The 27,645-nt window shown below is 44.8% G+C and overlaps 2 protein-coding genes across 4 annotated transcripts in view; one reads left to right on the forward strand and one right to left on the reverse strand.

The window, feature by feature from the left end:
• Positions 1-4,109, reverse strand: part of SLC31A1 (solute carrier family 31 member 1) — a 79,446-nt gene extending 75,337 nt beyond the window's left edge. The window contains exon 1 of one of the 2 annotated variants that reach the window (XM_073599850.1): positions 3,982-4,109. The gene's annotated coding sequence lies outside the window, so the exon portion shown is untranslated. The remainder of the gene's footprint in view (positions 1-3,981) is intronic. The other variant, XM_073599851.1, reaches the window with a different exon arrangement.
• Positions 4,110-4,286: 177 nt separating this feature from the next.
• Positions 4,287-27,645, forward strand: part of FKBP15 (FKBP prolyl isomerase family member 15) — a 121,828-nt gene continuing 98,469 nt past the window's right edge. For both annotated transcript variants that reach the window (XM_073599853.1, XM_073599854.1), the window contains exons 1-3: positions 4,287-4,443; positions 26,779-26,885; positions 27,052-27,139. In XM_073599853.1, the coding sequence (XP_073455954.1) occupies positions 4,394-4,443; positions 26,779-26,885; positions 27,052-27,139 (245 nt within the window). In that variant the 5' untranslated portion in view covers positions 4,287-4,393. The remainder of the gene's footprint in view (positions 4,444-26,778; positions 26,886-27,051; positions 27,140-27,645) is intronic.

Below are 27,645 nucleotides of genomic sequence, written 5' to 3' on the forward strand. Positions count from 1 at the left end.
GACAGATGGCACGTGACACTGACAGGTGGCACTGATGATAGATGGCACTTATACGTGGCACTGGGGACAGATGGCACTGACAGATGGCAGTGGGGACAGAAGACAGTGGGGACAGAAGGCAGTAGGGACAGAAGGCAGTGGGGACAGAGGACACTGACATGTACTGTGTTCACTTTTTTTTTTCCGTTTTTTTTTTTTTTGACACTCACGCTGCAGCGCCTGAAGCATCTGGAACGCATCCGGATTGCATTTCTATGGTGTGATCTGGCCCTTAGAACGTTCAATCGATTCTCTAATCATTAGTGGGGTCACATCAGCGATTGTTTTCAGCCACAGCAATCAGAAAATTAGAAGGAGCAGGGCGGAAAAACATTTCTTGAATAATGTGGTCTTTCTTTGGGAAAGTCCATTCACTCAAAAAGCAAACGTTTTTGGAGCAGTTTGGAATGACCCTAATCATGTCATCGAATGTACTGATGAGAATATTCATACAAAGATTAGCAGGAAAATCTACTAGTGTATGGCCAGCTATAGAACGCCGTCCTTGCTGGAGAGATTTCATTTCCGTTCACATTCCAGAGACACGGCAGGAGGCGAGTGGAGATCAAGAAATTCCACCTCTGTCATTGCTTTCCTGAACAGCTGTCCCCCATTGCAAGATTGCCATTCACCGCCTGTTCTGGTGACAACACTGTGGATTTGCAGTTGTAAAGGAAATTTGTAAGTTCTGTACAGAATTGTATTCTATTTTATATGTATTGCACACTGCCCTCACTGTGCATACGGCACTAATGTTTTCAGTACATGTTTGCATTCTTTCGAGTCCTGGTTAGAATTAGCCTGCCTATGTTACGCCCCTTGTTATCATAAAAGTACAATAAAGTAGAACAGTTATTTGGAAAGATGCTGAGTGTATCTTTTGTGTCTGTTCCCTACTGCAGTAGTTATTATTAATTTGGAACCACTAATCAATATGAGGATAGGAGTTGCCTATCCATAAATAACCATGTCAGCGGTCATGTCTTGTCGCGGTGACAAGGGACACCTACCATGGACGGATCATGGAACACACTGGTCTGGCTACCTTGTGCTCCTCTGTATTATTTCTCTACATAGAAATGCTCTCACATACTCCAGGCAGATATAAACTACACAGATAACACAGCTCTGTATTCAGTAATAAAACCTTAAACATGTTCTTTTTTTTAAGAAAAAGCAGCAATGTATACACCTGAACTTAGCTTGGTATCAGCCTCTTGTAGTCCCTGTATAGCAGAGCTAAGACTGGAAGAGGGAAGGGGCAGAAATAGGAGCCAAGCAAGGAGCAGACTGATAGGAGGAGAGAGCAGAGTGAGAGAGACTCTCAAAACAGTCTTCTGCTTCTCCTTTCATTTTCCAATCACAGGGTGGTGTTGGGGACCTGTGTTACTGAATTGCAGCAGAGAAAAGACAGGTCTCATCTTCTGCTGACAGCAGTGTTAATTTCGTTGACTAAATGAATATTATTTTAGTCGACTAAAATATGACTAAAACTAAAATGGCATTTTAGTCAAAAGACTAAAATGGGACTAAAACTAAAATGCCATTATAGTCAAAAGACTAAGACTAAAACCAAATTGAAGTTTGACTTCAAAATTAACACGGGTCTGTAGTGCATGTTCATACCTCAATATCATAAATAAGAACATATTCGATTTTTCACTCCAGCAATATATAATGAGTTTGGAAATTGTAGAGAATTGTTAACTAATGCATTACAATTGAATTACACCCATTAGATTTTAGACGACTGAAATGTACTGGAGATTTAGTCGACTAAATACGACAAACGAAAAACAATTGCAGAAGACTAAAATGGGACTAAAACTAAAATGCCATTTTAGTCCTAAGACTAAAACTATATCGAAATTTGCTGCCAAAATTAACACTGGCTGGCAGAGCTGTGTAAATCTCAGAACTGGATGGACAGAAATGCAAATCCCTTGGCAGGTAAAACAGCTCCTATATACACCGATCAGCCATAACATTATGATGACTCCCTGAATATTGCCAAAACAGCCCTGACCTGTCACAGCATGGACACCACTAGACCTCTGAAGGTACGCTGTGCTAGCTGGCACCAAGCTGTCAGTAGCAGATCCTTTAGCCCAGGTTCACACTGGTGTGATTTTTCATGCAATTCGACAGTTCAAAATTGCATGGCAGATCGCACCCTATTGCCGGCATCGGAACCACTTTAATCATTGTGAAAGGGTTCCTGCACTGCTTTGTTTTGCGATTTCACTGCAACTTCAATAGACTTCTGTTAAATTAAGTCGCAATGAAATCAGAGGTCCAAACCGCACTGATCTGTAGCTTTGAAACCGTGCGATTTCAGAGCTGCGCTGGTGTGAACCAGAGCTTAAGTTGTGAGGTGGGGCCTCCGTGGATGCGACTTGTTTTTCCAGCACATCCATTGATTGGATGGAGAATTTGGAGGCCAAGTCAACACCTCAGAGAGATCTCTCTCCCTCTATCTTCATCAAAGCAGCCCACCTTCTTCCATTGCTCTGTGGTCCAGTTCTGATGCCCATGTGGCCATTGTAGGTGGACACGGGTCTGCAGGCCCCGACCGGTCTGCAATTACACAGCAAACTGTGATTCCCATTTTTTTTCTGTTATAAACATCAGGGACAACATGTTCACTTGCTGCCTAATATATCCCACCCACTTTCAGATACCATTGGAAGGAGATAATGAATGTCATTGACTTCAGCTGTTGGTGGTCATGATGTTATGGCTGACCGGTGTATACACGTCATTGGTGTGAATGAAGCCTGAGCTCGGAGGAATACACAGGCTGCCATTGCTGATCTACTTCTGGAAATGCCAAGTGCCTGGCTGACATCCTCATCCTGATTTAAAGCCTTCAGGGTCAGTTCACAAAAGCGCACTCCAGATGCGTTTCTGCATGTGCGTTTAACGCATTCCAGTGCATTTTTGATGCGTTTCCAGATGCGCTTTTTTTTCTTCTTTTCTGCTTTTTTTTCTCACTGTACTGGGGTCCGGTGCGTTTTTGATGCTTTCCAGTGAACTCCGGTGCGTTTTTGATGTTTTTTTACCATGTTTCAGTACAGTCCAGTGCAGTGCAGGAAAAATGCAGCATGTTCTAATATTTTTTGTGGAACGCACTGGTGTGAACTATGCCCTTGGAAACCCTATAACCTACTTTCCATGTATTTTTGATGCAGACAAAAACGCACGGGACTGCATGTGGTGTGACCTGGCTTTAAAAGATATACATTACATTCTAAGGGGCAGGTCACACCATATGCAGTCCTGTGCGTTTTTGTCTGCATCAAAAATACATGGAAAGTAGCTTATAGGGTATCCAAGGGCATAGTTCACACCAGTGCGGTCCGTTCCAGAAAAAAAAAAAAAAAAAGTAGAAATTGCGGCATTTTTCCTGCACTGGACTTTACTGGAACACGGTAAAACGCATTAAAAAAATGCACCGGAATACATCAAAAACACACCAGAACCCCAATACAGTGAGAAAAAAAAGCATCTGGAAAGCACCCAGAAACTCATCAAAAACGCACTGGAACGCGTCAAAAACAAGCATTCAGAAACGCGTCGGGTACGGATCTGGAGTACGTGTCTGTAGTGTGAACCAGCCCTCAATGTTCTCCTAATATACAGAAGACAGATCTGGAGTTTGGACTTCACTGGCTGCACACTTGTCAGAGATCCAAACACATGGCAGTGATTTCATTGGCTCCCCCCTAATCTCCTATAACACAGGGGGCAGAAGGACATTAGTGGTACGCTATGTGGAAGAATCCATCATAGAGAGTCCACACTGGAAATACAAGGTGCCCTCACACCGGGCATTGCATCATTTAAAGGGCAGCTCCCCCCTGCACACATCTGATGACATGGACAATCTCTGCCCCACTACTGATCGGATCCCCAGTACCGCACACAGCCATGTACACTCACCTACCCTCTGCTGCCCGCTCTGTGCCCGCTGTCACCTCGGAGCTCTGAACACACACACGGACACATCCGCCGGGAGAGGCCACGCCCCTTTGCTTACTGTTGGGGCGGGGAGAAACATTCTCCTCAATGAAGCCTTGGTAACTGACCACGCCCACTCCAGCTTTTACACACTCGAGGGCTTGCAGTCATTGACCGCTGTAGCGAGGCGTGGAACGCACGGAAGCGGGCTTTTGCGGTCCACAAGGACAAGTCAGGCGCCACGTTGCCTGCCTTGGTCACATGTTTGCAGCAATAGTCGGCTTTTTTACGGCGGGGAGGGAGGTCAGCTGACAGCCCCGTGACTGACACAGTCTGCCCGGAAGAACAGAGTGCCGGGGAATTGTGTGGGGTGACATTACGGTTCTGGGCTAAAATGTTCGGGCCGGACGAGGACGATGCTGACTTCCTGTCACCTACAGGGGGGTGAGTGTGTGTCTGGGGGAGGACTGACAGCTGTCAATAGGGAGAATTATGTGTGCAGTCCCAGTCACTAGGGTACTACAAGCCCCAGCATTGCCTTCCAGTCACTGGAGTACTACAAGCCCCAGCATTGCCTTCCAGTCACTGGAGTACTACAAGCCCCAGCTTTGCCTTCCAGTCACTGGAGTACTACAAGCCCCAGCATTGCCTTCCAGTCACTGGAGTACAACAAAACTTAGCATTGTCTCCCAGTCACTGGAGTACTACATGTCCCTGCAGTGCTGTCTGGTGGCCCAAGATACTACATGTCCCAGCAGTGCTGTCTGGTGACCCGAGGTACTACATGTCCCGGCAGTGCTGTCTGGTGGCCCGGGTTCTACATGTCCCGGCAGTGCTGTCTGGTGGCCCGGGTGCTACATGTCCCGGCAGTGCTGTCTGGTGGCCCGGGTGCTACATGTCCCGGCAGTGCTGTCTGGTGGCCCGGGTGCTACATGTCCCGGCAGTGCTGTCTGGTGACCCGGGTGCTACATGTCCCGGCAGTGCTGTCTGGTGGCCCGGGTGCTACATGTCCCGGCAGTGCTGTCTGGTGGCCCGGGTGCTACATGTCCCGGCAGTGCTGTCTGGTGGCCCGGGTGCTACATGTCCCGGCAGTGCTGTCTGGTGGCCCGGGTGCTACATGTCCCAGCATAGCTATTTAGCATCTGTAATGTTGCAAGACTCTGCATGTGTGTCTGTGGTCTGCACTGCCACATTGAAACTTCAACGTGGACATCGTCATCTGTCAGTCCCGGGCAGATCTGGGAGATCCACCCTGCACACGCCAATCCTTTATTCATTTCTTATGTGTTCCTGGCATCACAGGGGAAAACCTATTGCCATATAACCAGCTTTATCAATCTAAATCCTTACCAGTTAAAGGATCATCCTACAGTAGTCAGGAGGAAGTGGTATGAACGAGCTGGGAGGGGGAAAAGCAGAAGTTGGTAATTGTTCCTCCTGACACTGTCTGTGGATGAATAGTGCTGTGTGCATCCGCTTTGTCACCTACCGATAATCAGCAGATTTTGTTTCTTCTGCTTTAGGGACCCTATGAAAAGACCCTTCACCACATTGGTGCTTCATATGTACATCACTGAATCAAGGGAGAAGCGTGCAGCGGAAGTGCAGGTTTCTTTTTTTGGGGGGGACAGGCGTATCTCTGATTGTCTATCGTTTTTTTGGCACAGGTGCCTCCCGGTGCTCTTCCTAAAGCAATGGCACATCCCATTCTGGGGACTTGTCATATACGTAAAATGCTTCATAGCCTTTGATCCTTCCTTCGGTGGTACTTTGCTTTATTGAGATGTTGTTGCTTCTGTAGATTGGACATATTGAGTTTGGGATATATGGACTCTGGGGTTGGGGGGGGGGGGGGTCACACTTTTCCCTGTTAGCACCATAAAGGTTAAACTCCATATGTCATTTTTAATTCCCCCCCCCCTCACCTTCCAGGACAGCTACTTGAGAGATGATTGGCTCCGCCCTCTACAGGAAACACAAATCAGATGCAATTTAAAAGGCCCCCTCCCTTTCCTCTGACCCTCAGTTGTTTTGTATTTACAGACCCCCCAGGAGCACCGACACTTTTTTGTTTTTCTTGAGTCTGGTAACTGTGGTTGGTGGACTCCCCCCTTCTCCGGTTTCATCCAGGACTAGTTGTGGCCAAGTCCTGGGTGATAGTCCCGGGCCCGCCCGCCTTTCGAGATGGACGGCGCCCAACCCGGCCGTGGCAAGCAGCCCCCCATGGGCCCCCCATATCCCCCCCCCCGAGACGAGGCTGGTCCAAGCGACGTTTTTTTACTATCTACAGGAATGGTTCCCTTTGTTTGGGGTTACTTGTCTACCTGTGGTGTGAGTGGCAACCCCCCTTTTTCATTTTTTCCCTAGCTTGGGAGCGGTGTCTTCCTCATGCTTCTCTGCGGTGTACCAAGATGGCGTTGGAAGACTTCCTGTGACGCAGCAAGATAGCGCCGGAAATGAAAGTCACATGATGCACTTCCAGGCGCCATCTGTTATTTCAGAAGCACGGCGTGGATACACTGAGCATGCTGCTTGGAGGAACAGCCTGCTGAACGCCGGATAAGCGCATAGAGGCGCAGCATCACTCTACTCTACGGCCATTCTCCACTTGCTTCATGGAGCATGAGGAGAGGCCTGAGGATGGAGCACCTGCTCATATTGAACCAGCGGCATCATCCGGGTCCCATACTACCCCCAAGGTAAGCCCTTGTCTGTGGTTAGTTGCTACAGCAGGGTTTTTTTTGTATGGAACTTTATCATTTATGGTTTTTGTTTCTGCTCTTTTTTTCTAGGCCAAACCGGTGAAGAAGAAATGTGGGAACTGTAGGGCCAGGCTTTCTGATAGTTATAAAAAACTATTTTGTGAGGATTGTATTCCATCTAAAGCTAATTCAGAGACTTCCACTTTTAAGGAGCTGATGTCTTCTATGAAGGAGATAGTGGACTCCTTTCGGTCCCTTAATGACAGGGTAGCCGGACTAGGACCTTCCTCGTCTAGAACCTTAGTTCAGGAGCCTTCAGCCTCTGCTAGATCCCTTCCTCTGTTAGAGACTGAGTTCACACAATACTTTGGATCTAGGACAAGGTGAGAATCCAGTTTCTTCATCTGATGAGGAATCTCCATCAGAGGAGGATACGGGTAGCTCATCTAAATATCTTTTTCCAGTGGAAGACATTGACAAATTACTAAAATCAATATATACCTCAGAGCAGATTGAGATGCCACAGCAAGCCCAATCTGTACAGGATAAAATGTATAGGGGTCTGCAAGGGTGAAAAGCGAGTGCTTTTCCAGTACACCAGTCTCCTAGGGACATGATTCTTTCTGAGTGGAAAGAACCTGAAAAAAGGTTGTTCCAGTCCAGAGGGCACAAAAACCCCCGTTAGACTTGCCAGTAACGGTATTTCTAGGAATCTTCCAGGACAGCTACATGAGAGATGATTGGCTCCGCCTTCTACAGGAAACACAAATCGGACAGAATTTAAAAGGCCCCTCCCTTTCCCCTGACCCTCAGTTGTATGAAGATCAAGTAAACCTCCACCAAAAGTGAACTCGGAAGAGGAGTAACAGAGACTCATTTATACACCACCACCAGGTTAAAATAAGGGGACTAGTGAAACAAGAATAGGGTGGGAATATAGACACTGTCCTGGAAGATTCCTGGAAATACCGTTACCGATAAGTCTAACGGGGGTTCCCCCCCCCCCCCGCATCTTCCAGGACAGCTACTTGAGCGGATAAGCAAGATCCATACCTTTAGGGAGGGACGATGGCCTGAAGTACTTTCCTTCCAAAGGAGAGGTCCTGGCTGTAGAGCATCTGGATTCTATAATGCCTGAAGAATGCATGAGAGGAGGACCAGACAGCTGCTTTGTAAATATCTTCCCATGATGCACCCGCTCTTTCTGCCCAAGATGCAGCTAGCGACCTAGTAGAGTGAGCCCTAACTCTGGAAGGAGGGGATTGTCCTGAAGATTTGTAGGCCTCACATATAGCTTCTGTAATTCATCTGGAAATGGAACCTCTGGAAGCCTTGGAACCCTTTTTGGGGGCACTAAAAGTAATCAGTAATTGGGAATCTTTCCTAAATTCACTAGTAACTTCTAAGTAGTATAGAAGACATCTTGCATCTAAAAAAAAAAAAAAAAACCTTTCTTCGTCCGGATTCCTGGGGGAGGAACAAAAGCTAGGAAGAACTACTTCCTGGGATTTGTGGAAGTCAGACAAAACTTTGGGCAAATACAAAGGGTCAGGCCTGATCACTACTCTGTCGTCTAAAATCCTTAGGAAAGGATCTTTACATGAGAAAGAACCTAAATCGAAGACCCTTCTCCTCCCAGAAGTTATCGCCAAAAGGAAAACCATCTTTAGGGTGACTAACTTTAAAGAGGCATCACGCAGTGGCTCAAAAAGGGGGTCTGGTAAGGGCGTTCAATACCAGTGACAAATACCAAGGGGGAACCTGCTTGACTACTCTGGGTGTACGTCTAGCCCTAGCTAGGAGGAATTTCTTAATTAAAGGCTCCTCCGCCAGTCTTTTCTCCATGAACAGAGATAGGGCAGCAACTTGAACCCTAAGAGTGCTGACAGCAAGCCCCTTTTTCACTCCCCTCTGTAAAAAGTCCAGAACATAGGGAATAGAAAACAAGTCTACCCCCGCCCTTTTTTGCCAGGTTACAAAGATCCTCCAAACTTTGCCATAAATCTTCCTTGTGACTAATTTATGGCTGTCTAGAATAGTCTCAATAACCCTAGCTGAACATCCTTTCAATTGTAGGATGCGCTGCTCAGCCTCTAAGCTGTCAGAGGGTTTGGATGTAGCATTGGCCCCTGGTGTAGAAGGTCTCTTCTCTCCAGCAGGGGCCAGGGGGACTCTACTGAGAGTGCTCTCAGTGCAGAGAACCAACTCCTCCTGGGCCACCATGGAGCAATCAGAATCACTTCTGCTTGTTCCTGCACAATCTTTCGAAGCACCAGAGGCAATAGCGGAATTGGAGGAAAAGCGTAGGCCAGGGGAAAATTCCACTGGAAAGAGAGTGCATCTGTCCCTAGGGACTTTTCTTATCTCTCCAGGGAAAAATAAGCTGGAAGCTTCCTGTTGTGGGTGAAAGCAAACAGATCTACTTTGGGTATTCCCCACCTGACCACTAACTCCCAGAAGATTTCCTGGTTCAGCTCCCAACTGCTGGAAGTGACAGTTACTCTGCTCAGATTATTTGCCGACCCACTGATGTGGACTGCCCTGATTGAGGAAACATTGTCCTCTGCCCAGGAAAGGATCTCCTGACTCAACCCTAGCAGGCTGTCTGAGCGAGTACCCCCCTGCTTGTTGAGGTAAGCCCACTGTGATGGCGTTGTCTGAAAAAATCAACAGGTCCTTTGCATGAACCCTGGTTTTCAAAGTGACCAAAGCTTTTCCTCCCTGTAGTTTGAGGATTGGGCTACCTCTTCTGGCTGCCAGGCACCCTGAGCCTGCCAATCCTCTGTGTGCGCCCCACAAGCTGGCGTCTGTGGTAATCTTTACCGGGAAACGCTGGGCCCAAGCCTTCCCTACCTGCAGAAGCTCCGGTCGGACCCACCAGGACAGATTGAGAGAATCATCTCCTGGAAGCCGCACGACCTGGTCTAGAGAGGCCTTTCTGCGATCCCAACAACACAGAAGAAATGCCTGTAGGGATCTGGAATGCAATTGGGCCCAGGGCACTCCTGCAATTGCTGCAGTCATCAAGCCCAAGAGCTGCATTATCTGATGCAGGGATGCCTGGGGATCGCACCTGAATTTCTGCACGGAAAGGAGGATCTTGGAGATCTTTTCCGGTAAGAAAATTCTTTGGGCGACTGAGTCTATCAGGTAGCCCAAAAAAAGACAGCTCTGGGAAGGGAACCAGAGCATATTTCTGCAGATTGACTTTCCAACCTAATCTTTGGAAGGTCTGCAGAACTACTTGCAGATCCCGACCCAGGACCTCTGTCCCGGGCAAAGATCAAAAAGTTGTCCAAGTAAGGGACGATTAAAATTTTCTGCAAACGAAAAAAAGCCATGACCTCTGTAAAGATTCTCGGGGCTGCCGAGAGACCAAAAAGAAGGGCTCTGCACTGCCAATGACTTAAGCCGTTTTCCGAGAGGATTGCAAACCTCAAAAACCTCTGATGATCCTGGTATATAGGATCATGGAGGTTAGCATCCTGAAGATCCAGGGTCACCATGAATACCTCTGGCAATAACAGATTCCTGAGTGAATAAATGCTTTCCATCCGGAAATGCCTGTAAACCAAGAAACTGTTTAGGAGGCTCAGACTGATGACCATCCGAAATCCTCCTGATGCTTTTCTTACCAGGAAAACATGGGGAAAAAATAATTGGAGTTTTTGTTCCTCCGGAACGGGGAAATAACCCCTACTGATTTCCAAAGCGAAATCAGATATAACATGCCCTGCCATTTCTCTTGGTCTCTTGGCAGATGAGTGAGAAAAAACCTCTGGGGAGGAGGGAGATTGAATTCCAACCTGAAACCCTATCTTATAACCTTGAGAACAAAAGGATTTTCTGTTACTTTTGCCCATTCCTCGCTGAAAAAGGTCAGCCTTCCATCTACCCCTGACCTGGCGTCACTGAGAGCTTTTTGCCTGGGTTGAAGGAGCAAAGAGAGACCCTTTAGCTTTGTCTTTGCTAAACGACCATTTTTTTTCTTTGCCTGCTGAACCCTGGCTTGAAGTTAGCTTTGCCTCAAACTACGAAAGGGCTTCTTAATTTGAGGCTTAAGCTTCCGAGATGGGAACCTTTACCCTTTTCCGAGCAAGTACTTCCTTTAAAGCCGAACCAAACAATAGTTTGCCTTCAAAGGGAATACCGCAGAGTTTTATTTTTGGTGGTTAGATCCCTGTCCCAGGATTCAACCAGATTGCCCGACTAGAGCAATTGATCGAGGCTGACGTTTTGGCCACTGCTCTAACCGAGTCTGCCAAGAAGGCCACTGATTTGGCAATCGGGGAGAGAGATTCTTTGATCTCTTCTACAGGCGTGTTGGTGGAGAGCAGGTCATCTAGCCTCTGGACCCAAACATCTAGATTTCTAGCTAAGTAGGTGGATGCCAGGGCTGGCCCCAGAGAGAAGGCTAAAGCCTCCCAGGCCTTACGGAGCAAAGCGTCAGCTTTCCTATCCATCTGGTCCTTAAGAACCCCAGAGTCTTCAAATGAAAGATCGGATCTCTTAGACACTTGAGACATAGGAGCATCCAGTCTGGGACACTTGAAAAACGTCTCTTCAATGTCAGACTGAAAGGGAAATCTCCTTTTATGTCCTCTGAACTGGAACAACCTTTTCTCAGACTCTTTCCATTCTGACAGGACCATATCTTTAAGTGACCGGTGATCCAGAAAACACTTAGGCTTACGCCCCTGAAGACCCCTATACATTCTATCCTGAACCGATTGAGATTTTTGTGGTGGCTCAATCTATTCAGAAGTAAAAACTGCTTTCAACGGTTCTTCAATATCTTCGACTGGAAATGGGTAAGCCGTAATAACAGTTTCCTCAATCTCTGACATGGATTCCTCGTCAGATGAGGAATCTGAGTCCTCCCCCCTCCTCTGGATCAGAGACCGCATGGGAACTAATGGTCCCTAACACCAAAGGGGGTAGAGATCTCGACGAGACAGGAGGAACGTATGGTACTGTCACTGCTACAGACGTGGAAGGGCCCAAACCAGCTAACCGATCATTAAAGGCTTGAAAGGAGGAAACTACTTCCTTCATGGAAACCATCAATTCCTTTAGGTTAGAAGCAGACTCAGTTCCTGCCACTGAAGAAATACATGTCTCACATAACAGTTTCCTACAGCTATCAGGAAGCTTGGATCTACAAATTTCCACATTTTCTTTTCACAGGTTTGTCAACCTAGAAAAAAGAAACCACAATAAGAAAGGTATACAAAATTACACTTTCTAAAACATTTGCCCCTGGATATACAATCTCTCATTACAGCAGAGAAGTACTAACCTTAGGGGTAACACAGGACCCGACTGCAGCCGCTGGATCAGACAGAGCGGGTGCACCATCCTCAGGGGTGTCCTTAACCTCCCATGATGAGAAGGACCAGATAGGAGAGTGTTGTATTGAGCTTGGACGGTGTCCGTTTTGCTGTACAGCCAGCAAAATATCCCCAGCAGCATGTGTGCCTGAGCCGGTCCTTTTCAAACATGAAGAAACTCGGCCTCCGGAAGTGCATGACATCACTTCGGGTTCCAGCGGTGAGACAGGAAGTGCACTCGCCGCCATCATGGTACACCCAAAACGGTGAAAAGTAAACAAGAAAGCCCTCTCTGGGTGTACTAGGGTGGATCAGGACGCTGGGGGGGTGGAAGTTGCAGAAGATTCCCTAATGCAAGTAGCCACCAGAAAAACAGGGGGAACACTTCTCAGACTGCTGAAACAGCAGAAAATACTGCAGATATGACCACAACCGGTCTGAATATTCTGAACAAGGTGGGTCCGCTAACCACAGTCATCAGACCAAACAAAAGAAACAAACGATGGTGCATACTCCTGGAGGTTTGGAAACACAAAACAACTTAGGGTCAGGGGAAAGGGAGGGGCCTTTTAAATTGTGTCTGATTTGTGTTTCCTGTAGAAGGCGGAGCCAATCATCTCTCAAGTAGCTGTCCTGGAAGATGGGGGGGGGGGGGGGAGGTTTCCCTTTCAGTCTGAATTTGAGGAGGTTTTCTTTAAGTGTCCTAGATTAGATGCCCCTATGTCGCAGGTATCCAAAAGGTCAGATCTTTCTTTTGAAGATTCTGGGGTCCTTAACCGCTTCAGCCCCGGAAGATTTTACCCCCTTCCTGACCAGAGCGTTTTTTGCGATTCGGCACTGCGTCGCTTTAACTGACAATTGCACGGTCGTGGGACGTGGCTCCCAAACAAAATTGACGTCCTTTTTTTCCCACAAATAGAGCTTTCTTTTGGTGGTATTTGATCGCCTCTGCGATTTTTATTTTTTGCACTATAAACAAAATAAGAGCAACAATTTAGAAAAAATCGCATTATTTTTTACATTTTGCTATAATAAATATCCCCAAAAATATATAAAATAACATTTTTTTTCCTCAGTTTAGGCCGATCGTATTCTTCTACATATTTTTGGTAAAAAAAAAATCGCAATAAGCGTTTAATAATTGGTTTGCGCAAACGTTATAGCGTTTACTAAATAGGTTATAGTTTTATGGCATTTTTATTAATTTTTTTTTTCTAGTAATGGCGGCGATCAGCGATTTTTATTGTAACTGCGACGTTATGGCGGACATGTCGGACATTTTTTGGACCATTGTCATTTATACAGCGATCAGTGCGATTAAAAATGCACTGATTCCTGTGTAAATGACACTGGCAGTGAATGGGGTTAACCACTAGGGGGCGGGGAGGGGTTAAGTGTGTCCTAGGGGAGTGATTACTAACTGTAGGGGGATGGGCTTTGTGTGTGACCTCACTGATCTCTGCTCCAATGACAGGGAGCAGAGATCCAGTGACACTTGTCATTAGGCAGAACGGGGAGATGCTGTTTACATCAGCATCTCCCCGTTCTCCCTCTCCGTGAGGCGATCGTTGGGTATCCCCGTGGCGATCGAGTCCCGGGACCCGCGACCCAACTCATGGAGCTCCTGGCCGGCGCGCGCACGCACGCAATGGCACGGCGGGGAATTCAAATGGACGTACAGGTACGCCCATTTGCCCAGCCGTGCCATTCTGCCGACATACATCGGCGTGCGCCGGTCGGGAACCGGTTAAGGATCAAATGGATAAGTCGGCATTCCCTTTTTGAAGGCAAGCTCTTATTCGGTTCCTCCATAGTGGAGGTCCTAGCTCGTTCCTCTGAGAAGAGTAAGCGATTCCCTTATTCCCAAAGCAATCAGCCCCAGAATAAGAGGCCTTTTCGTGGCTTCCAAAACAAGGCTAATTTTAAAACCAACAGGCAACAAAGAAGAAATGGTCTTTTAACAAAGACAAGCAAAAAGCGGAGACTCTCTTTGCTTTGCATCAAGGAATGGGCAGAGATTTCCCACAATTCTTTTATTCTTCAGACATTAGAAATAGGTTACAGGTTGGAATTCAAAAGGCTTCCCCCCAGAGGTTTTTCCTTACCCATCTGCCAAGAGACCTAGAGAGATGGCAAGCCATGATGATATTATTATTATTATTATTATTATTATTATTATACAGGATTTATATAGTGCCAACAGTTTACGTAGCGCTTTACAACTTGAGGGTAGACAGTACAAATACAATACACTTTAATACAGTAGGAATCAGAGGGCCCTGCTCCTTTTTAGAGCTTACAATTTAAGAGGGAAGGTCAAGAGATACAAGAGGTAATAACTGTGGGTGATGTGCTGATTGAGAAGATAAATGTACAGTTGTTAGGTGGGGGCCAGATAGGCTTCTTTGAAGAGATGAGTTTTCAGGGATCGTCTGAAAGTGGATAAAGAAGGAGAAAATCGTGCGGCTTGGGGTAGAGCATTCCAGAGGATAGGAGAGGCTCTGGAGAAATCCTGAAGGCAAGCATGGGATGAGGTGGCAAGGGAGTTTGAGAGCAGGAGGTCTTGGGAGGAGCGAAGAGAACGTTTAGGTTGGTATTCTGTGACTAGGTTAGAGATGTAGCTGGGGGCTAGGTTGTGGATGGCTTTGTAAGTTATAGTTAGTATCTTGAATTTAATTCGGTGACTGAGTGGCAGCCAATGGAGGGATTGGCAGAGGGGTGTAGCAGACGCTGATCAGTTTGTGAGGTGGATGAGCCTGGCAGCAGCGTGCATGATGGACTGAAGTGGGGATAGCCTATTTAGAGGTAAACCAATGAGGAGGGATTTGCAGTAGTCGAGGCAGGAGATGACCAGGGAGTGGATTAGTAGCTTTGTGGTGACATTGGTTATGAAAGGGCGTATCTTGGAGATGTTGCGGAGATTGAGGTGGCAAATTTTGGATAGTGATAGAATGTGGGGTCGAAAGGTTAGTTCAGAGTCCAGGATTACACCTAGGACCTTGGTGTGGGGAGATGTGTTGATAGTTGAGCCATTGATATTGACAGAGAAATCGGGGGAAGTGGCACCCGAGGGAGGAAATATCATGAGCTCGGTTTTGGATAGGTTGAGTTTGAGGAAGTGATGTGACATCCAGGCTGATATGTCTGCTAGTAAGTTGGTAATGCGTGAGGAAACAGATGGAGAGAGCTGGGGGGGTGGAGAGATAGATTTGGGTGTCATCAGCGTAGAGATGATATTTAAAGCCGTCGAAGGCAATCAACTGACCCAAGGAGGTGGTGTAGAGAAGGAAGAGGAGAGGAGGAAGTAGACTGAAGGAGCGGTGGGATAGGTAGGATGAGAACCAGCGAAGAGTACAGTCACGGAGACCAAAGGAGTGGAGTTAATTGAGGAGGAGGGGGTGGTCCACTGTGTCAAAGGCAGCAGAGAGATTCAGAAGAAGTAGTACAGAATAGTGTCCACTGGTTTTAGCCGTTAGTAGGTCATTTGAGAGTTTAAGGAGAGCAGTTTCCGTGGAGTGTTGAGGGTGAAAACCGGACTGAAGGGGATCAAGAAGTTTATTCATGGTCAGATGGTCGCTTAGTCGGTTGAAGACCAGTCTTTCAAGAAGTTTGGAGGAGAAGGCGAGTAAGGAGATGGGACGTAAGTTGTTGAGATTGGTGGGGTCCAGTGAGGGCTTTTTAAGAATGGGGGTGACTAGCACATGTTTTAGAGAGTTTGAGAAGATGCCACAAGAGAAGGGAGAGGTTGAAAATGGGAGTTAGAGAGTGTAGACTCGAGTGAGAGGGTGAGCGTAGCATTTGCAAGGGAGTAGGATCCGGTGGCAGGTGGTTAGATGAGTGTTAGATAAAAGTTTAGCAACCTCAGTAATAGTAGCAGGGTTGAATGAGGGAAGTAATGATTGTATCTGTGGACATGGGGTGTTGCATGGGGGAGGTTTTTGCGCATTGGCGATCTCCTCATGACTTTGTTTTGAAGTGATTGGCAATCTCCTGGGCAGTGAGTGAGTTGGTGGGTGGAGGCAGTGGAGGACCGAGTGTAGTGTAGAGAAGAGTTGACGTGGACTGGATGAGAAGGTGTTAATGAATGTGATAAAGTAGGTCTGTTTGGCATTGTGAAGGCAGGAATAGTATTTTAGGAGGGCAGATTTATATTGTGTGAAGTCTTCCTGGATCTTAGTCTTATGCCACAGGCGCTCAAGAGCGCGGCTACGTTTTCTGAGACTTCTGGTGTCATCTGTTTACCAGGGTTGTAGCAGTCGGGGCCTAATTTTGCGTGTAGTGAGGGGGGCAAGCTTGTCTAGGGAGGAAGACAGCTGTTGTTGTAGATGAAAGTGGCTAGGTTGGGGCAGGACAGAGGTGAGATTTTGTCATAGAGGTGATCAGTAGTAGAGAAGAGAAGGGTTGAGGTGGCGAAGGTTTCTACGTGTAACTGTTAGGCGGTTGGAGAGGAGGGGGAAGACAAGGAGAAAGCAAAACTAATAAGGTGGTGATCAGAGAGTGGGAGAGGATTGTTGGAAAGGTTGCACGGAGTGCACAGATAGGAGAAGACAAGGTCAAGGGTGTTGCCGTTGGAGTGGGTAGGAGCCTGTATATATTGCTATCCTGTATCCATGATAAATCTTATTTCTGTGTGGGAAACAGAGGGAGTTATTTCTCCTGTTCCGGAAATTCCAAAATTCCGGGGATTTTACTCATGTCTTTCTGGTCAAGAAAGCTTCCGGCGGCTTTCGTATGGTCATCAATTTAAGCGTCCCGAACAAATACATAGTCTACAGACGTTTCCGGATGGAGAACATTTATTCTGTAAAGAATCTGTTGTTGCCAGGGGTCGTCATGATTACCCTGGATCTTCAGGACGCTTATCTTCATGTACCAATCTGCCAGAATCACCAAAGGTTCCTCAGGTTTGCGGTTCTCATGGAGAACAAGCCAAGTCACTGGCAGTTCAATGCCCTTCCTTTTGGTCTCTCGGCAGCTCCCAGGTTTTTTACCAAAATCATGGCCGAAGTCATGGCCTTTTTTCGATTTACAAAGTGTGTCGATTGTCCCGTATCTAGATGATTTTTTGATCTTTGCTCGAGACAAGGAGTCCCTGGTTCAGGATCTGCAGTTGGTTTTACGGACATTTCAGAAATTGGGGTGGAAAGTCAACCAGCGATAGTCTTGTCTGGTGCCAACCCAAGAAAAGTATGTTCTGGGAGATCTAATAGAGACTGTTGTCCAAAAGATTTTTCTTCCCGAGGAGAAGATTTTGAAAATTCTTTGTCGCTCCTCCAGACTTCCCTTCGGCCAGATCATGCAGTTGCTAGGCTGATGACTGCGGCTATTCCAGGGGTGCCATGGGCCCAATTACACTCCAGACCCCTTCAGGCATTTCTTTTACTCCATTGGGATCGCTGGAAGAATTCTCTAGATCGGCTGGTGCAGCTGCCAAGAGAGGATTTTCTCGATCTCTCCTGGTGGGAGCAACGAGAACATCTGCAGGGAGAGAAGGATTGGGCACAGCATTCCCTGATAAAAATTACCACGGATGCCAGTTTGTGGGGCTGGGGTGTTCACTCACAGGACTGGCAGGCCTAGGGAGCCTGGTTGCCAGAGGAGGCAGGCCGCTCCTCAAATTTCAGAGAGCTTTTAGCTGTGGGGAAAGCCCTTGTGTCTCTAGAAAGGAGGGTCTATTCAAGACACCTATTCATTTTCTCAGACAATGCCAAAACTGTGGCCTACCTAAACAAGCAAGTGGGTACTCGTTCAAAGTTGCTTCTAACGTTAACACAGCAGATTCTGTCCTGGGTGGAGATCAATGTCGCTGATCTTGCCTGATCTCCGTTGCTCCTGGAGACCAGGCACCTTTTTCTCTTATTACAGATTCTTCCCCCTGCTCTGGTGTTAATCCATAAGTCTATACATGACAATCCTTTTTATATGTCCCAGTTTGTTGACAATGGTTACAAACATGTTTTCCATAACAACCGACTAACAGTCATTCTTTCAGTTTGAGAGACCCTCTCTTACCTGTTTACTGTAGCTATAGAGACAATAGCCTATTCAAACTGTCACTTGAATACAACATTGGTATCTACATTTTAGAGCTGCACAATTAATCGTTAAAAAATCGTGATCTCGATTCACCTCCCCTGACGATCTCTCCTGCTGAGTTTGACGATTCTTTCATATAAACAAGTGGAGAGATTATCTGCTCACTCAGCTGTCAAAAGAAAACATCCAGGCATTCTGCCAAGTTTAGAACTTGAAACATTGTATCTAACTTCCTTCTTAGATCAAAGGGATAAACTTCTCTGTGTAAACAAATAACCTGGGCAATCTGCCAAGCTTTAAACAACGTGTAAATGCAGGAAGTTTAACCACTTAAAGTCTAAATCTTTTTCTGACACTTCTTTCTTAAGTTAAAATCAATATTTTTTGCTAAAAAAAATTACTTGGAACCCCCAAACATTAGAGATAAATAAATAATAAATATATATATATTCTAATATTTTATAATATGGAATAAAATGGCAATTGCTGCAATATTTTATGTCGCACTGTATTTGCCCAGCGGTCTTTCAAATGCAATTTTTTGGGAAAAAATACACTTCAATAAATAAAAAAAAAGAAACAGTAAAGTTAGCGCAATTTTTTTTTGTTTTAATGTGAAAGATGATGTTACGCCGCGAGAATCGTGAGAGAATCGTGATCTATCCTCTAAGCAAAAAAATCGTGATTCTCATTTTAGCCAGAATCGTGCAGCTCTACTACATTTCCATTGTCTCCAACAGCATTTGTTTGATTAGTTCTATGTCTGAATTCTGTTCCAGTCTTGTAATAAAAAAAAATATATATATATTTTATATCAGATGGCCTGTACTATATGGACCTATGGAGCCCCTCCCACAGCTTCTCTCTGCACAGGCTATGTGGATCGCAATGATAACGTCACTTCTACTTTTACATTGCAATAACTGGACTTTGCATACAAAGTGGATTGGTACCCTTTGTGGCTATTGAGGAATATATTTGCACTTTTGGTAGAGCTGCACGATTCTGGCCAAAATGAGAATCACGATTTTTTTTGCTTAGAATAAAAAGATAATGATTCACGCAACGTAAAATTCTTTCATATAAAAAAAAATTGACTAACTTTACTGGTTAGAGTGTGGTGTGTTTTTTTTATTTTTTTTTTTTTTTATTAAAGTAATTTTTTCCCAAAAAATTGCATTTGAAAGACTGCTGCGCAAATACAGTGTGACATAAAATATTGCAATAACCACCATTTTATTCTCTAGGGCGTCTACTAAAAAAATAGATATAATGTTTGGGGGTTCTAAACAATTTTCTAGCAAAAGAAAAATTACAACAAACACTATAGCTGCTGACTTTAAATAAGTACGCTTACCTGTCCTGGGTGCCCGCGATGTCGGCCGCCCGAGGCCGACCCGTCCCTCGGCTCTCGGGTCCCGGCACGGCCATCCTAACTAAGGGAAACAGGCAGTGGAGCCTTGCGGCTTCACTGCCAGTTTCCTACTGCGCATGCGCGAGTGCTCTGTGAATGGCCCTGTGGTTTTCTGGGAACACACACCGTTCCCAGAAGGCAACAGGGCTGCTCACCGAGGAGCAGGACACGCCGCGGAATAGGAAGAGGCAGATTAGGAAGACTGCCTAGCAACAAGGGTTCAGGTAAGTTTTAAAGTTTTTTTTTTTTTTTTTTTTTTTTATTATTTTTTCATATAAAAGAAAGCATTTTTACTTCTCTCTGTGTTGCTTTCACACCTCTTACACATTGCTTTATGATAAATTTTCCCCGCCTGGGAAGCCCCGGTGTTACATACAACCCCCAAAGACACAAATGGCAGTTCTCTGATAGATGATGGTGCTCACATATAGTGTAGGGGTGCATACAAAAAAAAACTTTTATCTTTTCTGCATATACCCTATAGTATTCCTGAGTACAGTAGCGCTGTATGCACCACCTGGGCTTTCTTGGTGGGGGAAATCTGGTGGAATTTATGTTGTATGGACTCGGATGCCCGTTTTTGCTAGAGAACTTTACAGATTTCCTCCCACTTCCTGTCCTTGGGGACAACATTTTTACTAGACCAGAAGTGGAGAAATCTTCACAATGGAGCCTCTGAGTGCACTAAAACCAGACTGGAGTTCCAATCCATCCCTGATGTATCCAAAACAAAAAAAGAGGTTTGCTTATAGATGGCTACACTTTTAACAAAGTGAATTTTTTACTCAGCGTGGTAAAGGACACAAAGCTGTTCTGACATCCATTCAGTTGTGTGCAAACAACGAAATAACGTTTTTTTTAAATTTTATTTAAAAAAAATTTTTTTTTTTTTTTTTTTAGCTTACCAATATAACAAAATGTTTCTAATAGTATATTTACCAGACAAAAAGTGAGCAAATAAGAGATGTTCCTTGTTAGGGTTTACATAAAATTTGAATATGCATTCCCTTCAGTAAACAAAACAAAGCATTTGGCAAATTTTGCCCTTTCTAAAAGCTCCTAAAGGATAAGTTCACCTTTTGAACATGTTACACCTATATTCAGGGTGTAACATGTTTAGCACCCCCCAATTCCCCCCTCCCTGTGACAGTGAGCAGGGGATCCTCTCCTCACACCCACTGTCACATCTTATAAATGGTGTGGCTGTGTGGAACTTGTAGTTCATACAGCTCACTAACTGCTTGTACAGAAGCAAGGACAGAGAGCTGTTGGCAGTTTCTTCAGGACCCCTGACATTGGACTGGTGATCCACTGATCACGGGTGTAATGCTTTGCCTGCTCTAGTGTAAAAAAAAATAATAAATGCACCTTTTTTTTTTTTTTTTTTCCTGCAAAATCATGTGCCTTTATTATTTTCTACAAAAGGGGAACTTATCCTTTTAAAGGATACGTTAAGCCTTTCTGAAAAAATGAAAAGTTGAACTTATACACTCCCTCCCCACTGCACTTACCTCCGTGGGTGATAAGCTGTCAGTGCCCATGTCGGAGGTGTAGGAAGGAGGTCTGGGAATCTGAAAATCCCCACTCTTTTTTTCCCAATCTCTTTGTAGAGCTTCCGGAAAGGTTTGGAGCTAATCCGACTGGTTATCGCTGACACGTGACTGCTTTGACCAATCAGAATTGCTCTAATCTGTCCTGGCATCCTTAGGGAAAGAGGAGGAAAAGCAGGGATGACAGAATCCCAGACCGTTACACCTGGGCTCATCACCCACTGGGGAGGTTGTAGGGTGTTATTTTTTTTTTATTATTAAAAATGTGAACAAACCCTTAAAAAAAAATAAAATGTATTTCTAGGTCGTGTGCATTGAATACAGCTTTTGATGGTAGTGCTGGCTGTGGCTTTTTCAGCTTGAATAAAGCCTGCCAAAAGCTTGTTTAAATTGATAGTTGGCACTTAAATTTACATTTTATATTCAACAAAACTAGAATAAAGTTAAGAGTTGTTTTTAAAAAGTTCAGGAAACCTGTTCATTACTTAGCAGTTGCTTTTAAATGTTTAAGCTGGCCAAATTCGATCCATCTATACGCAGGCTGGTTGTACTGAAGTAGATCCAGCCTGATGTGTGTGTGTGTGTGTGTGTGTTTTTTTTTTTTTTTCCTGATCGTTGTGTTCTGCTGGTGGGGAAGGCTCCCTGCTGGCAGAACACAATAGGACTGCAGGAGGGTTCCCCCCATCATGACTGACTGTGTTGATGGGGGAATCGAAATCGGTCTATCCTTAGAGCAGAGACCAGTGACATCACTAAGAAATCAGTCTGTGCTTTTGATTTCTTAGTAATGTCACTGGTCTAAGGATAGACTGGTTTCTTAGTGATGTCACTGGTCCCTAGTCAGTCTATCCTTGGACCACAGACCAGTGACGTCACTAAGAATGCAGCCCATCAGTGACGTCACTAAGAATGCAGAACAGTGACTAATGATATCAGGCTTTGTAAGCGTATTTCTTTGCATGAATGGAGACGGATACACTTGCATTGCGCTGATTAAATCTGTTAAAATTGATTTTCTGCTTTAAAAAGAGCGTCTTTGTTCAGCTCCCAACAAGGCTGAGCCTTCAATTATTTCTGCATTTTATTTGCACGGTGCTCCAATGATGAAGGCCCATCTTGAAATATTCAGTTGACTCGAGGGTCATTTTTGTTGTTTGAATGCCTGCAGTGTGAAGACCCAGGACAGGGCTGAGGGAGTGGGTAGCTGACCTCTCTTATGGTGGACTAACAAGTATCGGATGATTTGTATTAATGCAGTTAACATGCTAATGGAAAGCCAGACGTTCTGCCCACTTTACAAACTGCTTTTGCACTGTCCGGACGAGGAGATGCCTGTTTGTGGTTGGGTTCTTTTTCAGTGTGCAGCTCTCAGGGCAGAGAAGTGATAGATATCACATACCTGTGTCAAGTTCCACCAGTACTTTGTGTCAGCAGAACACTGGAGAGGAGGTAGCAAAGACTTCCAAACAAGATGTCCTGGATGTGGAGGACTGATTACCTCTGGCAGGAGGTCCACGGGTCAGTTTGCTGAAAGTAAAGGTGGAATACTATAGGCTGTAGTAGTAGTAAGAGGTCACTGAAGAGGTGGTTAGTGCATTTAAAAGAATAGGGTTTGATTTGCTAAAACTGGAAGGTACAAAATCTGGTGCAGCTCTGCATAGAAACCAATCGGCTTTCATGTTTTTTTGTCAAAGCTTAACTGAACGAGCAGAAGTTAGGAGCTGATTGGCTACAATGCACAGCTGCACCAGATTTTGTGCACTTGCGTCTTAGTAAATCAACCCCAGTCTGTATTATACATTTATATATAACATACAGTATGCATATTTTCTTATCTAATTGCACTTCTTTATATTCAGTAATATATATGGCATGTACAAATGTGTAGGTTTTATTTGGATTGGCTAATAATCAAGCAGTACAGCTGTAGTAACCTGGCTATGTGCTGAGATAAGATCAATAAGTCATCTAGCAAGCCTGTTGTTTTTCAGAAAGTCTAAGCAGAATGATAGACTTGCAATTTAAAGGTTGGTAAACCAAGTTGCTGTATATGTGATGTTTATATCTATATGTGTGTGTGCAAATGTTCAAACCTGCTGGACACCGGAATTGGGAGCCTCTCTGAGGCCTGAGGTTGTCACCTGACCCAGCTCAAAACTGGTGGGGGCCTTTAACAATAATCCTGCAAACAGACCTTTTGTTAAAGTCGATATTTGCATAGGCTTGGGTTCACCTCCCCATTGCGAGTGGTTAGGCCTGGTGATGGGTCACTCGGGCGCAGAGCAACGCATTTAGGATTGTACCTGCTCTCTTCATATTATAGGGAGTTCTCTGGAAGACTATGGTTACAATAAATGTATAAAGATTTAGTACCTTCGGACTCATTTAGCCCTCAATGGTGTAAAATTTTAAACTGAATGAGGCCCCGGGCTGTTATGCCATTTTTCAGCAGAATACTATGGGAAATGCTTTAAGTCTCCTTTTCTGGGATAAAATGTTAATGGCTACTATGATGTTAATTACCAAAGTGTTATCTTTTTCTGAAATTAGGCAGGTGTGACCCAGAGTAGACATGGCCACCTTGATGATTTAGTCTACTGAATTCTGCTGAATATTTCATTTTGGTTTGGCTTGTGCCAGATTTAGTGCTCATTAAAGGGGAGTTCCACCCAAAAGTGGAACGTCCGCTAGTTCGTTCCCAACCCCCCCATCCGGTGCCACATTTAGCACCCTTTAGAGGGGCGGGGGGGGGGACATGACCTGTTTTTGACATTAGAAAGCGCAGCAAGATGGGTTGCGGTGCTGACATCGCGGGCTCCCTGGACAGGTAAGTGTCCATATATTAAAAGTCAGCAGCTGCAGCATTTGTAGCTGATGACTTTTAATTTTTCGTGTGGTGGGCTAAGGCTATGTTCACACTGATCCGACACAAAAGTTGTTCACTTCTAATCTGACTTTGCCCTGCGACTTCATGTCTGACTTCCATGCGACTTCAATGAATGGGATCCAACCATACAATGCCCATGGGGTCTGGTATAAATCTTGAGGGGAACCCCAGCCCAAAAAAACAGCGTGGGGTCCCCCTCCCCCCAAGACTATATCAGACCTTTTGGTCTGGTATGGGATTTAAGGGGAAATCCCACGCCAAAAAAAAAGGCATGGGGTCTCTCACAAAATCCATACCAGACCCTTATCCGAGCATACAGCCCGGCAGGTCTGAACCATACCAGGCCACTTGCCCTCAACATGGGCATGTGAATGACTATGGGGTTGTACACTTACCCATTCCCCAAAAACAAAGATGTGTAGTGGTACAAAAAAACAAGGTCCGAATCCTACACTCATTGCAGCCACCAGCAATGGTTCTGCCTATGGCCATTGTTCCCATTCCCGCAGATCACCCTGGCGTCGGGCGGCTTTGCTTTGCAGCTCTCTGCGATACTGGATGCTGTTTCACTGGATCGCTGATGCAGACGTGCGTTTGGACGCACAACCTTTATTTCATTCTATACAAGTAAAATATTTGTATACAAAACCTTTTTTTTCCATTTCCTGCTTATTTACTGAAAAAAATTTTATTTTTATTTTTTTTTAAATAAAAATATTTTTTAGAATCATTCCATAACCTATGCTCCTGATGAGCGGTTGCTATACCGCAAAACGCGTAGAGCTTTGATTACCAATCTTCCCATATCATGGAATACCAAGATTTCAATGATTCCACTTACCTCCATAAGTATCTGTCATGGCATTAAATCTTTTATTATTATAATTATTTGTCCTAATTTTCATGGCTCCTTTTGGGTCTAATCATAGTAACAAATGTGAACATGCATTTGATTGTTAGCTTTGCTCTCTGTGTGACAATGGATCATGACTTATTGTGTAATTTATGTGTATTTTCTGTGTATAATCAATCCATGTTTTATTATATAGAGGCTTGATGCCCACAGCATTTTAGAGGTTGGATGCCCAAAATGTTTTTTACATACCATGGATTATACCAAATAAATTAATTTTGGTCACTTGACCTGCGTTGTGCTGCTGTGTGCTTCATTTAAAGTCCCACTTCTCTCTCTTTTTCTTTTGTACAAAAAACAAGAGACGGTTTTCAAAAAGTCTTTTTATTATTTTATTAGTGTCCCGCGTCGTAGCTCCGTGTCTTCTCCCTGTGCTTCCTCTCCCATTTCTTCTCCCGCCGCCGATTACTTCTTCCTCCTCCGACGCTGGCTCCCACTGTTATTAGGTCCGGTGTCTGCCAGTTCTTGTATAGCCATGAGTTGTGGTCAGATAGGGATGGCATGGCATGGCGTGGTCTCTGGGTGACGTCCGTAGATGGCCACGCCCAATGACAATATAAGAACTGGCACTGGACCTGACACAACAGTGGGAGCCAGCATCCAAGAAGGACCGGGACAGCGGAGGAAGAAGACACGGAGCTACGACGGGGACATGCTTAATTTTAATAAAGGGCTTTTAAAAAACCGTCTTGGTTTTTTTTTTTTGTAACACGACACTTCTAATCCTTCCCTTTTGTTTTTTTTTTTTTTTTTTTTTTATGAATAGGTACCCCATACTCATTTACATAGGGGGGGGTATCTGGGGGCCCCCTCGTTGAAGAGAGCTTCCAGATTCGGATAAGCCCCCTGCCTGCAGAGCCCCTCAACCACCGCCCAGGGTTGTCTGGAATAGGCCCTTGCCCTAAAGCTCCATGTTGAGGACATGTGGCCTGGTATGGCCCAGGAGGGTGGGGCGACGCCCATTGTCCCGCCCACCTCCGTTTTTAACTTTTTTTTATTTTATTTTATTTTTTTTTCATTTTGGCGTGGGGTTTCCCCTCCAGATCCAAGTTGGGATGATGATGATCCCGACTTCCATTCAAATCAATGGGCTGAAATCGTGCACAAGTCGGACCAAAGTAGTGCAGGAAGCATTTTCAAAGTCGGACCAGTTAAAATAGCTTTCATAGGGAACCATCGAGTTTGATATCCATTGTTTCCAGTAGCCCACTTCACATTGTGCATGTTGTGAAAACTGTACATGCTGCACTTAAACAGAACGCAATGCAATGCAGCATGTTATAAAGCATTGAAGACTGCTACAACACACTTTATGATGGAATGAACCCAGAGACTGTAAACAAAAATGGTGAAGGGTCTGGGGGATAAAACCTATTTGGGAAAACTTCAGGAGCTTAATATATATGGTCTTAAGGGAAAGGGGAGACATGACTAAAACCTTTAAATACTTCAAAGGGGGAATAAGGTTTAGTAGGGCAGTATTTTCAATATGAAGCTAAGATTAAGAACACAGGGACTAAGTGGAAGGAGGAAAGTTCAAAGCTAACCTTAGAAAGTTTAATTTACCAAAAGAGTAGTTGATGCTTAGAATAGACTTCAAGCAGAGGTAGTGAATCAGTCAACAGTAAGTGCACGGGGGAAAATATAGTATATATTCTGACTAAATAGAAAAAAAATTAAAAATCTGTCAGGCTCGATGGACCACTTGGTCTTCTTTTTTTTTCTGCTGTCACTCTTCTGTGTTAAGAAAAATGCTTTTTTGTTCCAGTTGTAAACAAACAAAAAAAGCATGTCACTACAGTGCTTTAAAAAAAGATAAAAAATTGCACGTTATTGCAACGCAAGGTGTTCAAAGAAACCGATCTCCGTGCACAACAATCTAAATGCAGTGGAAGAAGTGTGAATGCAGCTTTAAAGTATGTGTTTTGTTTTTTGTTTTTTTTTCAGGGCGAAACTGGCTTCTCTCTTTGGAATGGATCAGACTGGGTCTGCCCAGGGAAATGAATCCTTTCAGTACACTGCACCTAAGCAGCCTAAGAAGCCTGGGTCAGCAGGTGAGCAGCAATGTCTTTTGGATTTGGGAGTGGTCCCAAGTTCCTGAAGTGATTGTGAGGAACAGCAGGGAACGGAGGTGACAGGAAGGGAGGCAACAAGACTGGTTTTCCAAAGCGATATCCGGAATGTTCTAATCCTTCCTTTTTTTTTTTTTTTTTTTGCCAGGTGTGAAGTCTTCCAAGCCCTCCGGAGCACCTCCTGCAGGCCCTGTACCCTCTGTCCTTTTTGCCACAGCAGTGCATGCTTATAAATAGTAAGTTTTCTTTAGTTTGTCTTGGTGACAATCCATCCTAGAGGATCTGGTCTCTCTGCCTGTCATGAAAGATTTAAACCCCAGGTTTTTTTTTTTTATATCAATATCTATTCATGTGTATATTGCTGCGCTGTTGTAAAACTATAATTAAACCTGTGTGACACAAGTAGGAAGCTGTAAATGCAAAAGTAATACTAAAACTGTGCTCAAGATGGCAGTAGAACTAAAACGTCAAATGCAAAAATCCTTCCAAGGTGAAACTGTGAAAAAAGGTATCCGATGCAAATATAAATCTTGTGCAACAAAAAGAACAGAACAGTGTACAATCGGTGCTTATAAAATAAACATCAACATGTCAATGCATGTAGTAAAACTATTATAAAGACTCTAGAATAATCCTGAGATGAGGAGGTGGTGCTCCAATCTTAACCATGCAATCTATGAAGTTAGTGACCGGTGTCTCTTCATTCCATGCAGTGACACCTCTATGTGAAGAGGCCTCTCAC

Source organism: Aquarana catesbeiana, linkage group LG09 (genome assembly GCF_042186555.1).
Source record: "Aquarana catesbeiana isolate 2022-GZ linkage group LG09, ASM4218655v1, whole genome shotgun sequence".
Lineage (NCBI taxonomy): Eukaryota > Metazoa > Chordata > Amphibia > Anura > Ranidae > Aquarana > Aquarana catesbeiana.